Source organism: Tympanuchus pallidicinctus, unplaced genomic scaffold, assembly GCF_026119805.1.
Source record: "Tympanuchus pallidicinctus isolate F22 unplaced genomic scaffold, pur_lepc_1.0 scaffold16, whole genome shotgun sequence".
NCBI lineage: Eukaryota > Metazoa > Chordata > Aves > Galliformes > Phasianidae > Tympanuchus > Tympanuchus pallidicinctus.
The window spans coordinates 33,378,782-33,396,876 of NW_026294679.1; the positions used below are offsets into that span (position 1 = coordinate 33,378,782).

The 18,095-nt window shown below is 41.1% G+C and overlaps 1 protein-coding gene across 5 annotated transcripts in view; it reads left to right on the forward strand.

Moving 5' to 3' along the window:
- Nucleotides 1–18,095, forward strand: part of PCDH15 (protocadherin related 15) — a 669,788-nt gene that overhangs the window by 604,232 nt on the left and 47,461 nt on the right. For all 5 annotated transcript variants that reach the window (XM_052677550.1, XM_052677554.1, XM_052677555.1 and 2 more), the window contains one exon: nucleotides 2,568–2,695. In XM_052677550.1, the coding sequence (XP_052533510.1) occupies nucleotides 2,568–2,695 (128 nt within the window). The remainder of the gene's footprint in view (nucleotides 1–2,567; nucleotides 2,696–18,095) is intronic.

Genomic DNA, 18,095 nt, shown 5'->3' on the forward strand with positions numbered 1-18,095 from the left:
TATGGAAGAGAGGAGACAATTGAGACACATAACACCTTGCAGGAGGTGATGGTGCAGAAATGTCCCTCGTGGGCTGGCTGACCTTCAGGACTGCAGGGATGTCCAACAAGATGGAGCAGCACAGCTGAGGCATCCCTATCACAGAGGCTCTGGCACTGCCTTCACAGGCATGGCTCTATTTCTGATCAGGGATTCTAATGTGGACTTCTTCTAGGCTTATTCCATGTGAGAGTACAGCAACTTCTGTAGCTGGCTGCTTGTCACTCACTGTGGCCAGCTGCAGGCTGGAATCAGACTGAAGGCACAGTACAGTGCAGAGTTCACTGCCACCATGTTCCTGTTCATCTGCCAGGAGGAATGAATTATAAGCACTGGCACAGGCTGCCCAGAGAGGTGGTAGATGCCTGTGCCTGGAAACTTCCACAGCGAGGCTGGGCAACCTGATGTAGTGATAGATGTCCCTGTTCATTGCAGGGGAGGTGGACCAGATGACCTCTGAAAGTCCCCCCCAGCTCTAAGGGTTCTATGATTCTGTATAAATGGCTGTAAGATAGAGCATGTATGTTTAATTCAACACCAGTGATACTAATGTCAGTCTGGAAATATGCAGAGTATTTCATTTGCTTTGTGCTTTGTGTAATAATGTTCTCATTTTCAAAGTGTTCAACCATTGCTAAACAAATCAGCATTTTGGCAGCTCAGAGAACTACTAACAAATTAAACAAATGGTTTCTAGCAAATTGCAAAGCAAACTTTGCACAAGGCTCAGCCTCCTCACCAAAACAAGCTTAAAATGACTCCACTTGTGAGCCCCATACAGAAAATATTTGATGGGCATTATGGAGAGTTAGTGTGGGTTAGCAAATGCTACTCCTAGCAGCATCGAATGGGATGCAGTTGGGCCCTCAAAGTAGAAAACTGGTGCCAGCCCTTGATGGAACTGTCTATTAGCTCAGCAGAGGAAGGTGACTGCATGCAGTGCTCTGATCCTGCTGAAATTGCATTCTTCTCTATGGGGCTGCAGTTTTTAACTGAGACTGAATTCTCATGCAGTCTTACAACAGCTCTTGGATGGGCGTTTTTCTTCACCATAATAAATAATATGGAAGTGTTCTTTTAAAACAAGCAAACGGAACATGATTACAGATAGATCACTATTTCAACATTATGCATATTCATATGCTGAAATCTTTTTGTTGGCCTGTGGCTTATTTTTTGTAACTTTAAAGAGAGAGCTTCATAGGAAGTCATTTTTCCTTGTGGCTTGGTGTAAAAGCACCTACAAGTACTTTAACCTTTTGTGCAGACCACTGTGGCAAGTGCAAAAATCATTACTCCTTTGAAGAAATGTCATTTCCCTTTTTTTCTTTTCATCCTTCCTTTGTTCTTCTTCACATGCTAGTACAGTGGATGCCATTTTAAATAGTTTTCTCAAATTCCCATTGCTAGTATGAATTCTATATTTGTTTGCCATTATCAGGACCCCTCACCTGCAACGTTTTGGATGACGTGGGCAGTCTGAGATATAGTCTGGTTATAACAAGCTTTCCCCCAACTGGAGAGGCACTAAGCTCTTTGTAAATGAGCCTGCTTTTGGAAACTAATGCCAATCAGCATGGCACCTGTGCAGCATTTAAATTACACTGGCTCTGAAAGAGACTGGGAAAATCAACTCTGAAATGAGTCAATTTACCGCTTGAAAATGTGGTTTTAATGAACTGGATGCCATCATTTCCAGCATTCTTTATGGATTACACAATTCTGAACGAGACAAACAAATCTTGATATTGATGGCTGTGCAGTTGAACCTTTCTTTGCAGCACATCCATAGTTTTTGCTGGACCATTTTTCTTACAGGAAAGAAGAGATGTTTATTGTTTACCAGTGGAGCAGTAACTACTTAACAGCTGTATTTTTTTTCTTGAAAATGTATTGAGCTTCTAATACTCATGCTTAAGCAGATGTTGATGGAGCTGTATTGACTTGCCATGTTCAGTATCATGATGGTCTCCTGGAGCTAACAGACAGTGCTGCAGAGCTCCTCATTAAGTAATTGCATGGAAGTTAGTATGAATTAAAATATATGAAGCAAGTTACACAGGAAGGGAAAAAGGCAAGCTTTTCTTTATAGCTTAGTTATTAGTATACGTTGCATGTTCATTACCTCTTTATAATGCTTGTGAGAATTTAATGTGACCATATCTGTGTTACTGAAGTATGCTGTTCTGTCTTCTGCTTCTCTATTCTAATCCCTTGTGGTTTGCTTTCTGAAGCCTTCTGCCTGCGTGCAAATTCATACAGCCGTAGTAGCAAAATGCAGGTGTACTCTTATTTTCTGTAAGAAAAGAATGGCAAAGGTGGGAGGTAAAAGCATGAAACTCCTTGACCTCCTTCAAACTCATGTTTTTAATACCAGATGTGTTATCATTTCTGAAATGTTTATTTCTATAGTGTCATCTGTGCACATTTTTCACAGGATCCACTTGGGCTGTAAACATTTAAGCTCCAATAGGTGTTAAAGATTGACTGCCTAATGGTCTAGCTAAGCTATTCTTTCCCTGTTTTAGGTAATACAGCCAAAGTGTTCATTGAAGTGAAGGATGAAAACGATCATGCGCCTGTTTTTACCAAAAAAATGTACATTGGAGGAGTGTCTGAAGATGCTAAGATGTTTTCTTCTGTGCTTAAAGTTAAGGTAAGTCTGCAGTTGTCACATTAATATTCACTTGCAGTAGAAAAATACTTACGTGGCTCTTCTAAGCCTATTTGAATTGAAGCCACTAATTTCCTTATGATTAGTTTTTATAAAAAAGTATGGTGAACACAAATGGGTAATTACTTTCGTAGAGTCAGTGTTTGATGATAGTTGCAAGTGTGATGGTCTCCATGTGTGTATGATATAGGTGTGCTGGCCTTGTATTCCAGCAATCATTGATGCATGGCTGATTTGGAGATTCATGCTGAATCTGCGTGGTCAGCAGTTGAAGATTTCTAGCTATCATTTTATGTATGTTAGTGTGTAGGTGATTCTTTTGTGTTGGAAAACTGGGGAAGTACTCTCAGGTCTGTGCACTCTGACACAACTTCTGGGTAAGATGGATTATTTGTAGTTAAATAGCAAAAAATGAAATAAGAAATTTCAAGGAAAGATATCTGAATATAAGAAGATATCTGGAATATAATTAGCCTCCAGCAGAAAAGCTAGCTTAGAATAAAAGCTGGGGTTTTTTTTTTTTTTTTTTTGTTTTTTTTTTTTTTGGTTTTTTTTTAATTCTCTTAAAAATGCTTTGTGGTGCAGTCTTTAGTGCTGGAGGCAGCTTGGGTTGCTGGGACTTTCCAGCTCAGCTTGTTTCCTTTGCCTTTATTTTGTTACCTCAGCAGGCCTCCTGCATCTTTTTCACTTTGTTAGTGGAATATTTTTCAAGTTGCTGATTCTAGCTTATGCATGAGAGGGCACAGATATATGACCCACTCAGATTTTTATGTTGACCTCAAAGTGTACTCAGAGCACTGGGAATAAAACAGAGAATATCACAGCTTGTCAAAGTTGTCCACTGCTTTATTTGTTCTGTGGCAGTCCTCCCCAAAGCCAATCCAGGGGCAGCAGAGAAGTGAGATATGGTTAAACATTGATTATTGGATAGAAGAGCACCAAAAAATTTTCCTACGTTGTGATGTAGTTCAGAGGACTTTTTTTGTTTGTTTATGTTTACTCATTTATTTTACATAAATTCTTTTCTCAGGCTATTTTAGGCTCCAGAATTTCCATGTTAGTCTTTTCTAGAAATGCATACAGCAGCCCAAGCAAACAGCTGGAAATTTTTACTGAAATTCACTTGGAATCTTTATGGTGCATAAATCTGCCCTGTGGCCATCTTTCCAGCGTCTTCTGCAGGCAAAAATAGCACTTAAGATTGCAGCAGGTAGGGGCAGCAAGAATGCTGCTGCTCAGGGGCAGCTGGAGATGTTGCCTGCTGGAAGGACCTGTTCCCAACCTGTGAGTCATTTGGTGGACTGAATCGGGTAGGATCCCATGACAAATCCAGGTAGGTGCAACTTCCCTCATAGTGGACCAAGGATGACGTTGAATGGTTGAAAAAAAATGTAGCAATATTCAATGATTGGGAAGATTTGGGGAAGGGTTATGTGAGAGGAGATTCCGGACGTGCACTGGTAACTGGGAAGGAGTGTTGAAAAGGTCTGTTTCTGTGCTACCGCTTCACTGACTTGAAAATTCAATTCAGATGTCATAAAGAAAACCAACAGTGTCATCTAGCATATGCAGTGCCTTTGTTTATTTGAAGTTATTTTCCTGTAAAAAAAGAAATAACAGAGTGAATCGAAAGACAGTGCTGTATATTAGAAATAATGCATTCAGGAAAAAGATTTGGAAAAACCTGTATACATAAATTTCTTTTCCTCCATCTTCAGTGTTGAACTTTCAAGGTTCACCAGGTTTCTGCTCTGTATAAAATCATTAGCCAGGTGTCAGTGTGATTCAATGAAAAGAAAAGTGCAGATGACCAAACTAAAGGAGTGGAGGTAGAATTGCAGTTAGGGTGATTTGAGAGTCGTGTAGGGGTAATAGTTTTGTTAGTATCTTTTTTTCCCCAGACATTTTGCTAGTTGTTGCTTCTAGCCATGAACCTTAATTAGAAACTCTGGTGTACTCAACCATATGAAATAGAAAACTGCCAAATATATGAACTTCAGAAGTAGTGAAGATGCAATTCTACACAAAGATATTGGAGTAGACAAAGAATGCTGAATAGCAAAGTTATTTCTCTAAAGGAGCATTTTGTGGATGAAAAAATGAAATGTAAGGAACAAATTTAAAAGTGTAGTATGAGTTTATTATACAAAATGAGAACAGAATGTGAAATCCTACCTGTTACTGTTCCTAGCTCTTCATATTCATATTCATATTCCTGCTTACCAGCAAAGGAGGTAAGAAATGCATGAAACAGAGCAGGAGTACGGGTAAGGGATATTCAGGCAAAAAGAGGGAAATCTGCATTTACCTGTCAGAAACATGTAACTTGGAAAAAGTGGCCAGAGAACAGAAAAGGATGATCAGAGAAATGCAGGAGTGAAGTTACTGCTGTACATCTTTAACCTGCTCTGGTTAAAATTTGTAATAGAAATCTCCCTGACTTTGCTCAAAGGCAAATACAGAGCAGGTCGTAAGACAGAAGTTGTTATTAGTGGATGACAGCAAAGACAACTGTATGTTTTACTGAAGTAAAATTAGAAACAGTTAAAAAGTGCTTGTAGCAGAAAACCAGGCTGTAATTTACTGTTCTAGCACAAGTGTTTGCAGCAGTTGGTGCTAGCTGGCTTATTTCCTGTCCTCTAAATTAAAAAGTAATTGTTCTGTTATTTAAATACAATGCCCATTCCAATTAGAATGTTAAGAAGTATTAACTAAATGAATGTCTGTTCTTGAGTTCATGTGATTAGAACTAAATGAGCAGTTTTCTAAGTTGAAATTTTAAGAAAATTAATGAAGTACAGTAGAAATTACTCAAGTTTCCATCCTAAATGGGAAACTGGGCTCCTAGGAAATACCACTTCTCCAAAAGAATGGTCGAGCATTGGAATGGGATACCCAGGAACGAGCCACCAACACCAGTGGAGTCACTGACCATGGAGGTGTTCAAAGAACATTGTGTTGAGGGACACGGTTTAGTGAGAACTATTGGTGATAGGTGGACACTTAGACTGGATGATGTTGGAGGTCTTCTCCAACCTTGGTGATTCTGTGATTTACTTTTATCTTCTGCAATCACTAAAACTTGCTAATTTTTTAATGACATTTGAGTTGTTGTAAAAATAAAGTATTTACTCTGTGTATTCTCAGTATATTCTCGTTCTTTTGTCGCTGATGATTTTAGTCATCTTCAGGCATAGCTTTGTCTAGCAGCAAAGCAAAATGTGAATCTACTCAGTATGTATGACTGAAACCATTGTTACTGGGACATGGTGGACTGGACCAACATTTCTAAATTATGAAGAGCCATCTTATTTGTCTAGAGAGGTAATTGAAGCCCTGTTGCTGGAGACATTCAGCGTAAGTCTGAACAGGGCCCTGAGCTCCTGATACAGCTATAGGTGTCCCTGTTCATTGCAGGGGAGTTGGACCAGATGGCTAAAGGCCATCTCTTCCAGCTTGAACACTTCTGTGATTCTGCAGTGCCATGCAGTGTTGTGTACCAATAGGTGACACTTCCTGTATAGCAAGACTCAGGCTTGCCATGTTTTCCCCTGTACTTCAGTGAAGTAGTAGTAAAAGGTAGGTACTAAATGAGTAGAGGTGACATTAACTTCTGAATTGCTTTCTTATTTCCCCTTCATTATTGTGAGGGAAGGAGAGAGTATTTATTTACAGTTAAATGATTGTTGTTAACAAAAATGGATGGATCCTAAATTGTATTCATTGTATTAAACTATATATATATATATATATATATATATATATTTGAGGTACATCAGGGTCTCTGTTAATTATCTCTCGGCTTCTCTTGTTTCTCTCCTGATTTTTATCTGACATTGATGGATTTGGCTTGAAAAGCTGAAGTACTTCTGTGAGTAGTGGATGATGCAGCTACTAGGTCAGCCCTTTTGAAGTCCTCCTTTTCCTTGTCATTGGATGTGTTTGTTTGATACCAACTCTTACTTATCGCTGTCTAACAGCCCTGATTTTGTATCCCTCTGTATGAATCTCTGTGCTCTAAATAACCCAAATGAGTTCCTGCTTCTGTGGATGGGTCTGACGTAAGTCAGAGCATTGTTTTGTACCAGGACTTTTGTTGTGCTGCCAGCCTGTAGAGGCACTTGTCAAGGTTTGGCTCTCTCAGTGAAGTGGGATACTTGAAAAATTGTACAAGGGAGGGAATAAATCAGAGCCTGTAAAGCAGAGGGGTATATTAAAAGAGAAAGGAGTACAGCCCAATCCTATAGTGAGAGAGTGAGAAGAAAAAATAATTCTTGATCAGAGGTTGAGCTATGAATCCATCTTCTGCTTTCACATTAAAAAAAAAAGTATGCAACTCATGTTAACTGTGGCATATTTCTTATCGCTGTGCAACTCCCTAACTGTGCAACTTTTATGTGCTCTGAAGGTCATGGAGAGACATGTTTAAACTAATTCCCAATGCACAAGCACCTAGATTTAGCTTCTTGTATCAAGTGTTAATAAAAGGGCAAAAATCTTCTCTTGAGGGGACTGACTTGACCCAGTACAAGCAAGCAAGGGCTGGCAACCATTTGGCACTCTGTGTGATTGCTGTGTAGCACATGAGGAGCGGTTGAGGGAGCTGGGATGGTTCAGTCTGAAGAAGAGGAGGCTCAGGGGTGGTTTCATCAATATCAGCCTGATAGGAGGTTGTTGGGAGGTGGTGGTTGTCCTCTGCTCCCAGGTTAACAGTGACAAGGCAAGAGGTTCCAGAGAAGACCTTAAGTTGAGCCGTGGGAGGTTCCAGTCAGATATTAGGAAAAATTTCTTCTCCAGAGGGGTGATAATGCATAGGAATGGGTTGCCTATGGAGGTGCTGGAGTCACCGTACCTGGAGGTGTTCAAGAAATGTGCAAATGTGGCAATGAGGTCCAAGTGGCATGATGGTCTTAGTGGTCTTTTCCAACCTTAATGATTCTGCAACATTCTTTCATTCTTTGTGCTGAAGCATCTTTGTGTTCATGGGCAATCAGAAGCGGTCATCTCTGACCTTAAAGCCACATGTGTTCCTTAGGTTTCTAGCTTCTCTCCTCCAAGTACTGGAAGTAACAAACACTGCAAGTTCTTTTCTTTTTATGGCTTTAACCATATGGCAGATATTCTTGCCTGGGCTGGTAAAATCACTGATGGCAAAAAGGGATGCATCTTCCCCAGAGCATATCACATTGTGCTGCAGTGCTGCAGCAGGCTGCAAGGCAGAAGCATTTAAATGAGAATGGAAATGAAGTACTCATTTTGTCCTAAGGAAAGCAATCCTCTCACATACCTATTTTCATCACAAATGTAGCAAACCAGACAATGGATTTTTATTTTTTTTTTTTTTAAGAAAGAAAAGCAGACAAGAAACAGTTATTGCTGAGATAGGGGCACAGAAAAATACATGCAGTTAATGAATGATATGGAATGTAACAAAAGACTGTTAAGTATTGTTATCCTACAACCCTCTTTTTGTTGTTTATGTTTAAAAGCTGATTTCAAGCTCTGAGAAGAGTCTGTGACAAACAAGAATTCATTATGTCTATCAGCTAGTAAGGCATTTTAGTCCCTGCAAAATATTTCTTCCTTCCACTTCTACTGTATATTGTACCTGAGAGTGAGTGGCAGAAAGACTGACAATATTTGAAGTCCATTGCTGTCCATTCTCCTTGTAGAAAATGCTGTGAACAGTTGATGTCACTTCAAGAAGACAGATTTTCCTTAATTTCAAAGCTATTCTAGAATATTTGGAAAAAACAATTGGTGGGTCAAATGTGAAATTTTGTTTCCTGACTCAAGCTGGGCTTTCAGAAATTGCTATTGAAATAATGTGTAATTCTTGAAATGAGTGTATGGCTATATGTTTATAGGAAGTTTTCAATAGGTATTTTTTTTAATAGGTACTTTTCAAGAGTATTTTTATACAGAATATACAACATATACTCAGGTGGGATGACAGCATTTGATCTGCCTTTGAGAAGTGTGAACAAATTCTCACTGTTTCTGCTGTGGCATTGGGAAAATCCAATGTAGATTTTTTCTGTAGAAACACTACAGAACTTTTGATCAGGAGGTGATCAGAAGGTGATGCTGAATCTTTGGTGAACTTTTTTGTTTTTTGTTTTAAATTTTACCTCCTCTAGAGTAGCAGACTTCTGGCACTGCTAAATAGGGAGAACTCTGTGGACAACCAAGTATGAAAAAGGCCTTGCTGGAATTTTGCACCCCACAGTTTTCACTCTGACAGCATTTTAGTTTTAAATACAAATTAGGTTCTGCAAGAAGTAGTCATTTTCTTGGTTCAAAAACTGTTGCAGCCTTAACATCTCTAGCTCATAAAATGTTCTGTCAGCTGAACCTCCACTGATGACAGTCCCCACATGCTTCGACGCAGCTTGAAAGAAGATAGGATGTTTCATAGCAGACCAGGCATGTTGTTCCAGGAACTCAGACCCAAAAATGGCCATGAGCAGGGATTGCCACTGTCAGATTTTGCATATCCAGTGTAATTTTGGTGATCTTGTTTGAGTTCCTGGTACAGACCAGCACTTGCCAGAACTCCACATAGAGGTGTGTTATTTTGGAGAAGAGTTCTGCACTATTTATCATTGTCATCATTGATGTCACCTCAGTCATTCAGAATACTTCTGTTTTGTCATTCAATTTTCCCTGGTATTTCTAGGGGTCTGATGCTACTGAGAGCTGTAATGCTGTGGTGGCTATCTGGAGCAGATGGCTGTTGGGGAGGACCTTTCTCTGCTCCTCAGCTCTTTGTCTTGAGAACAGAAGTCAGATTTGTTGCAAGAATCTTACAGATGCTATTTTATTTATATTCAAGCTAAAGGCGGGCGTTAACTACATCCTAGTAAGGTAACAAGTTATAGTCTGGTTTTCCTGTATCTACCTTGATCTTTTGCCTCAGAGCTTGGATCAGAGCTTGGAATTCCATGTCAAGCCAAGTGCCAGGTAGTGATTTGATTTCTGCTAACATTTATCTATGCATTGGTTTCTGAGGAAATACTATGGCAGAAAGCCAGGACTCAGGTCAAAGCTGCCTGTGGCTTTAGTAGGTGGCTTGTGTGAGCAGCTCACTGCTCTGTTTTATGGAATCATAGAATCATAGAATGGTTTGGGTTGGAAGGGACCTTTAAGATCATGTAGTTCCAGCCCCCTGCTATACGCAGGGACACCTCCCTCTAGACCAGGCTGCTCACAGCCTCATCCAGACTGGCACTGAATGTTTTCAGGGACGGGGCATCCACACATCTGTCTGGACAACCTAATCCAGTGTCTCACCACCCTCACAGTAAAGAATTTATTCCTAACACCTAGTCTAAATCTACCCTTTTCTAGTTTAAAACCATTTCCCCTCATCCTCTTGCTATCTGCCCTTATAAAAAGTCCCTTCCCAGCTTTCCTGTAGGTCCCCCTCAGCTACTAACCACGACTCCAGGTAATGATTAGGTGGGCAATAAGGGAGGCTGCTGGCAATTCAGGTTTTCAGTTCTGGCTTCACAAAGTGTGCAATGTTGAGATGAGCATCAGAGGTCAAGAGAGCAGACCACACTAACAGGGTTGCGCTGGTAGCAAGCTCAGCCTGACAGAGCTGGAACAGCTTGCCAGGTGGGCAGCTCTCACCAGAGAGCTTCTGTGACACATTGCTGTCAGCCAGCAGCTCCTGCCTGCCAAGCAGTTGGAGCAGGTTGGTTTCAATTGGTTGCTGCTGATGGAACTGTCATGGAATCAGCAGAGGCACGGGTTAATAGCAGGAACTAGAGTGGCTGGTGGTTCAATATTGAGATGGCTCCTGCAGCTAGATGTGATTTACAGGGTATTCCTGCTTCTGTTTGCCAGGACTGTAATTGAATTAGTCACGCATAACCATTGCAATGGCAAGGACTTGCCAACAGTCGCTGTTTAGTGGCAGCTTAAGCTAGAATAATTTTCCTTCTTTTTCAAATAAGAGATAAAAGATAAAAAAGATGAGCAGAGAGAAATTACCTAGAAAGTATGAAATTGTATACGGTTACCGCTACAGTATTAAGGAGGTTCAAGATAGGGTTAACAGCTGTGTTGGTGCTCCAAACCTTACATCAAGGTGATCCCCACCCCAGCAAGACCTGCAGCAGCCTCTTCCAGCAGACGTCCAGGCCACAGTATGTAGGGAAGTGCCCCCAGCATTCTTCACACCCACGTACCCGCATTTTTCCAGAGGAAACCAGAGGTGTGTGCAGAGCACTTTCTGCTTAGGCTTTGTCCTGGGCCTCAGTGTCCTGCTGCCACTCTGCTGGTAGCACTCCACTTCTGCCTTGTTTGGACATATAACAAATTATTCCCGGCTACCTCTCTGTCTTTGTACAATGTCACTGGCTCATTTTTTAGTACAATTTATATGAAATTACGGCGACCAGCTTTATTACCCTGTGCAAAACCTACAGCATTCAAATTTTAAAAATGCAATTAATTCTTCTTCAGTAGTCCTTAACAATTACAATAGCCATTAATTTTTAATACAATTATTTATGTAAATCACTGTTGGCTAATTTTTTTCATAAATATACCACTGCTGAACATTTGTATGTTTAACTCCCGTTGTTAAATCATTCTCTAGTCTGTAGTTTATGCAAAATTTCTCCCCTCGTCAAAGTGCAATTCTTTTCCTACTGAAAAATATTTTATTAAGCACCCCAGCCTGGGTACTGATGAGGCCACACAGAACCCAGTGAGTAACTCCGGGACTAAGAAAGAAGCTATGATGGGCCACATTCACACTAAAAAAAAACATAAGAAGAGATGAGAACTAATACAGAATACGTGATGTTACACACAAATTGATTTTAGAGACAATTAGGCCAATAAAGCATTGGATAAACACTTCTCTCATCATGAAAACAGTTACATATGTGACTAAGGCAAATGCTATGGATTGTTTCTCCCGGCTTTGTAAGGTGCAGCAGTTTTGCTGGCAGCAGTTATCGCTTCCTTTAATATATTCATTTGACTATAAAATCCTTTTAGAGCAGGATAATGTGTTGTCTTGCTCTAGATTTTCAGAAAGATTATATAGATAGTTTAAACAGGAAGCTTGATCTCAGAAAAAAAGCATCAAAAGTCACTTCTAGGTAGAATTAATTTGGTTAGTGATCTGCTGTGTGAAGTATTCTAATTACTCTACATGAATATGATTTGTTTTTAACATCAGTGTCCTCTGAAAGCTGACGAATGCTGATGTGTCTAAAAAAAAAAAAAAAAAAAAAAAAGAAGAAATGGCACTTTCTAAGCAAGATTCTTTTCTTTGCATCTTAAAGACCTTGTTTTTATTGCTAATAGCTCAGCAGGAAATGTAGAGCTGTGTTAAATACCATTTCTCTTGTAATGATAGCTGAGGCTGATTATTGCCTCTCAAATGTTCAAGCAGCTTCACGCAGCTGCCTTTGCTAGCCTCCTCCTTTCCCCCAGAGCCTGGCAAGGATGCTCCACACATGGATGAGATCTTGAGTCATGGTTCATGGTTTGAAATGAGACCAAAGGGCTTAAGCAAAAAACCTTTGATCCTCTACCATGACACTCATGGAGAACTTCTGGAGGAATGTATGACCTGGCCTGTGGCATCTCTAAATAATCCTAAAAACAAGATTCCCTCATGAATGGCCTAATTCTAATTTGTTCAAAAAATGCTGGCTGACCGCTGCCTTTCTTGTGTTTTAAGCCTGAGAGGTTCCTAGCTGCTCCTGCTTTGCCACTGTTGTTTTCATCTAAGTTTCTCCTCTGAGTGAGTACCAGACAGACTGCCTTTAGCCATGAACACCATCTTTCCAATCTGCTTTATGAAAATAAAACTAAAACCCATGCGGTCTTCAGGGAAATCACTAGCAGGAATTCGCTTTTCACCCTAATGATGTGTCATTAGCCTTTTCTTTTTAAGCTTTTTATTTTACAGGATTGATCTCTCTAGTTCTGTTTCTTGAAGCACATTTCAATGAGCATGTATCAGAGATCATAAATCTGATAAACTCAGTGAGGGTTGTTTTTGTTTTCCCTAAGTTATTCTTGAGTTTACAGGGTATTTTTGTACCAACAGTGTTTGTAGAAAAGGAAGCTTGCCAAAATAAATGCTGGTGAATCAAAGTGTCTGGAAGTGGCTGACATGACTTTTACAGATGTGGCTCCAATACGAAGCCGGCAGAGAGGGCTGATGCTGACAGGAACTGGTGAAGTCTGAAACTCAGTTATATCCAGAAGGAACCCTGCTTTTACACTGACTGGCTCATATTTTCACATCAAACCTATTCTGTTTGTGCACCCCTCCTTGATAGGCTGGGTGACATAGCTCCTTTATTTGTAAACGTGAGAATATTTCAGCACATGCAGCAGCAAAGCTATATTACACTGCATTTATTTTGTCCCAGATGTTTCACAGGGTAACAGAAATTTAGCCATATTCTTTGAAAGCAGCTTTGAACCATTGCTTACTATTGCATCAAAGCAATTGATGAATGAATGTGTTAAATTCCTAGGTGTGGGTGTGTTGCACGCAGAGAAAGCCCTGGGCTTGCTTTGTTGCAATATTTGCTTTATCCATATTGGAACTCCAGTTATTTTCTACTGCTGTTCATAACTTCTTTTTTGATATTTCCTTTTTCCTCTGATGACAGAGGTAGGATGACTGGGCTGAGGCTAATGGGATGAAGTTCAACAAGACCAAGTGCCAGGTCCTGCAGTTTGGCCACAATAATCCCAGACAACAGTACAGGTTTGGGACAGAGTAGCAGGAAGACTGTACAGAGGAAACAGATCTGGGGGTACTGGTCAATGCTTGGCTGAACATGAGCCAGCAGTGTGCCCAGGTGTCCAAGAAGGCCAGTGGCATTCTGGCTTGTATCACAAATAGTGCAGCCAGCAGGAGCAAGGAAATGATGATCCTTCTTTACTCAGCCCTGGTAAGGCTGCACATTGAGTGTAGTGTTCAGTTTTGACTCCTTATTGCAAGAAGGACATGGAGGCCCTGGAGTGTGTCCAGAAAAGGGCAACAAAACTGTTGAGGGGTCTGGGGCACAAGTATTAATGGGGAGTGGCTGAGGGAGCTGCGATTGTTCAGTCTGGAGCAGAGGTGGCTCAGGAGAGGCTGTATTGCTCTCTATAACTCCCTGAAGAGAGGTTGTGGTGAGCTGGGGTTCCAGCCTCTGCTCCCAGGTAACAGCAATAGGACAAGAGGTGATGGCCCTAAGTTGTGCCAGGGAGATGTCAAGTTCGATATCAGGGTAAATTTCTCTGAAAGTGTTCAGATGCTGGAACGGATGCCCAGGGAGGGGGGAGTCACTGTCCCTAGAGGTGTTCCAGAAACGTGTAATGTTGTACAGAGGGACATGAGTTAGGCAGGAAATATTGGTGGTAGGTAGACAGTTGGACTGGATGATTTTGGAGGTCTTTTCCAACTTTCATGACTCTCTGATTCTGTGAAGCAGTCTTCACAGCGGCTGATTCTGTGAGAGTGAGATCTAGCCCTGGGCAATTGAGACCTCTTTCTCTGTGAAACACAAAGTTTTCCCTGAATACCAGTTTTACTTTTGCATGGACACCAGACAACAACTTCTTTGTGAAGAATTAGCTGCCTTGCCAGTTGCAATCTTTTGTTAGTTAAAATGTGATTATGAATCAGAATAATCCAAAGGGAGAGAAGATACTTGGTACGAGTCAGGATCTACTTTGAAGCATGTTTGCAGAGACAGCAGCAACACTTGCACATGCACATCTGCTGTGACATCTGGCCTCTGGCAGAGATCTGCTTCCCCTGATAAGAATAATATTACACTAACTTAAATCACACAGGTAATCTCCTGCAAAAAATGTATCTCTAGATAATATGTTGGCTTACCAAACGTTTTACTATGAAAGCACTTGTGTTGGCAGTGTTCATTCCATCTGAAAAAGTCTCAGTGTTCACTCTGTCAGCATGTGCAGTGATTTTGTGTAGTAGCCAAGCTGTACAGAGCAAAATCTTTCCTCAGATTAGATTGCCTTCTATTTTTGGGGGTCAAAGTTACAAAGTATACTGGAATATCAAAGCTGCTTTTGTTGGGGTACAGGGAGGAATTTGCTGTTTAGTGCCATGCTGTTTCCAAAAGAGAGGAGAAGAAGTTGTGCTGGTCCTAAAGTGACATGAGATCGACCAAACCTAGGGAACATTGAAAAATAAACACCCCTCATGGCTTTTTAAATGGAAATATTAGAAGATTTGAGCCTGAGGGTGCTAACAGAGCATGTAAAATGAATGGTCCTGGGCTATTGTGGTTTTTCCTTCCCAGCTTAGTGCTACTGAGCAGATGGCAAATTCAACTGTTTCCAATCAGCTGCTGGCATTTAAAATAGCTTTCAGAACAAGACAACTTTTGCTGGTAGGAATTTACAGATTGTTTAATGATTTTAGTTCGGAAGCCACATCTGCCATTGTACTGGTTTTGAGGCATTTCTGCTTTGTGGTTTAAAGACTGTTAAGCCAGCAAGTTTGTCATAGCTATTAGCTTTTCTCTCTTTTCTTTTATTTCTCCCTTTATTTCTTCATCATTGTGCTCATTCCCAGAGTTACCTGCCTCTTACTCTTTGAAACTTGTGGACTTCAGCCTGACTTTGCTACAGAGATCCTCAGAAATCCAGGTTCTTGCATCTCCCAGCATGTCCTCCCCAGACTTTCCCTCCTTAACAGTCCTCTTCCCACGGCATTTTTCACTTAGAGTATTCAGCTCTTGCCTTCCAGACACCCAGACTGACAAGGCTTTGGCAATTACATCCAAGTCATAGAATCATACAGTTATCAAGGTTGAAAAAGACCTCTAAGATCATCTAGTCCAACCATCCACCTACCACTAATATCAAGTCCTGCAAATTTCCACACTTGAGCTGAAAGGACTTTTCCCTCCCACTCCTTTCAAGGTGAAGAACAACCAAAACCAAGTGCCTTTCTGCTTGCTCTGTGTTTTAAGGCAATGGACCAGATTTTGATGTGTAAAAGCACTTTTTGTCAGAAGCAAAGCAGCTGTGCCCATCATCTCGATAGTGCTGTAATCAGTGAAATTACACAGTAGGACTGTTAGTGACCTTGAGGTAAATATCCTCAGCGGTAACTCCCAGGGCAGTGTATTCCAGCTGATATCTGGCTGCATAACTTGCTTTTGTGGGGAAGCTAAGAGCAGCCCCACAGCTGCTCCTTCCCCTCTGTGTAGAGAAAGATAAGGGCTGGAGGCTGCATGGGGTGATGCTGGCCAAGCTCCATTGCTATGAGTATGCCTGTGCTCAGCTGCAAGAGCACAGGGTTTGGCATGGTGACTCCTGAGATTATACATATTTGTCAGTTCTCAACCACAGCAGAATCTGGGAGACATCTGTATTTCCTGCACATAACAAGAGGAAGATATACTGCTATGATATTAAGATTAAGTATTGCTCTTTCTCTTCTTTGACAGTCATAACGCAACTCTTGAAGCATCATATATCTCTTCCTAATGAAGTGTCAAAAATATTTACCTTCAGGACAAATTAGAAGAATAGCAAACATCCTTACTCCGTATTAAGGAAGTTGGTACATGGATGTCAGCAGCTCACAAGCTCTCTCTGGTGGTCCCTCACAGCAGCTGAACAGTGCTCAGAGTCATCGTTAGGTTTGATCTAAGCAGAAGTAGTGGTTTAAAAAAAAAAAGGGGGGGGGGGGGGAAATAAAAATAATAAAGTTAGAATATTTGAAATTGGAATCTGATCATTTTTCCAAGTTCCTCGGGCAGTTCTGCACCTGCTTTGCTCATCTGCATGTAGATGGTTTCTGCGTTGGAATAGCCAGAATTTTAATGATGCTGAGGCTGTTTCTCTGGAGTGCCACTAAGTTCTCCTTGCTTCCGAAAATTGAACCTGCAGCCTTTCTACCAGCCTTGGGGGCCTGAGCTGCAGGATTCAAACCATCGCATGCTTAAAAGTTGAAAATGTCTGTACTGTAGAAGGTTTCATTCACTAAACTCAGCGGCATTTCTTCCAAGCAATTGCAGCAGTGTCATGCCATTTATTCAGAAAGAATGACTTATGTAGTGTCTGTGCCTGTCCTACTGATACCTTAATATCGGTCCAAATTTGTTTGTCCTTGGTAGCACAAGTATGAAATATTGAAGGTGAAATTGATTTCTGTTGTTACTGAAGCAAACAATTAGAAGTCATGTCCTTCTATTGACGTAGAATTTGCTACTACAAAAATAAAAACAGTAGGCTCACTGCTCAACTGCAGCAATCCAATGCATTCATTTTAGCACCAAAATTGGCTTGTTGTTGGAAGGGCACAGTGCCCACCCTGCAGGGCAGCTCTGGGAAGCAGCGAGGTGGTTGTTTTAAAAGGTTGGCTGCTCTGTGTCCCCATGGAGATATTTCCGAGGATGGTTTTTGTCTCTTGGGCAGCACACATGAGGAGTTTTGCATGTATCGTACCAAATGTTACTTTGTGCCTGTTCAGGTTCCCTGGCTGCCACAGGCAGAATGTTTGTAATCTCACCCTAAGTGAGATAACCACTGCCGTTGTGGGAGTCCTTGCATTGGGCAGTTCTGTGGCACACTGGTGTGCTCATTGCCTCCAACTAAAAGAGGCCAGGTATAACAACATAGCTCTGTGTTACGCTCTCTGTTCTGTGGCACCTGAGAGCAGCCAGAGTGGAAAGTGCAGGCAGCTTTTGGCACTTGGGCCAGTGGTACCGCTCTGGAATGACTGTGTCCTGAAAGCAATGCACTGTGCTGCAGGGACTTGCATCCTCACTGATAACCCCTGAAAACTAGCCAGAAATAAAGATAACATAGGAGTTGGTAACAATTCACACCTTACAGATTTTGTTCACTTGAAGGTGAGAAAACAATTAATGATGATTAATGGCCATCTATCTGAGGCGTAATGACCTTGCACAGATGATGCTTTTCAGACAGACGGTGGCATATCATGGTAAACAAGCTCTTAACACTGACATAAACTCTGACTGGATTTTGATTGATTTTATTTTTCAGTCCTGTGGAATTACACATTATACAGAAAGGCATGCACCATTCTTGATGGTGAGGATGTTTTTCTTCCAACACTCACTGAGGCTGCAGACTTAAGATGCTGTGTTTATCATTTGATAAAAGCCTCTAATAAAAGCCATCTAATAGATGCTGAGGCATTCTAGCTGCTGAGGCAGTGCCCAGCCCAGCAAGTAGGCAAAGGTGCAGCAGCAATAAGCTGCTTCTCCCTGACTTCTTTCTAGATGAGGCACACATTCTAACGGTCCTTAGAAACACCTTTATCTGAATACAGGTGCTGCCTTTTGGAGTGGAGCAATGGGGTAGGTGTGGAGGGCTCCACAGGGCTGTTAGGCACAAGGTC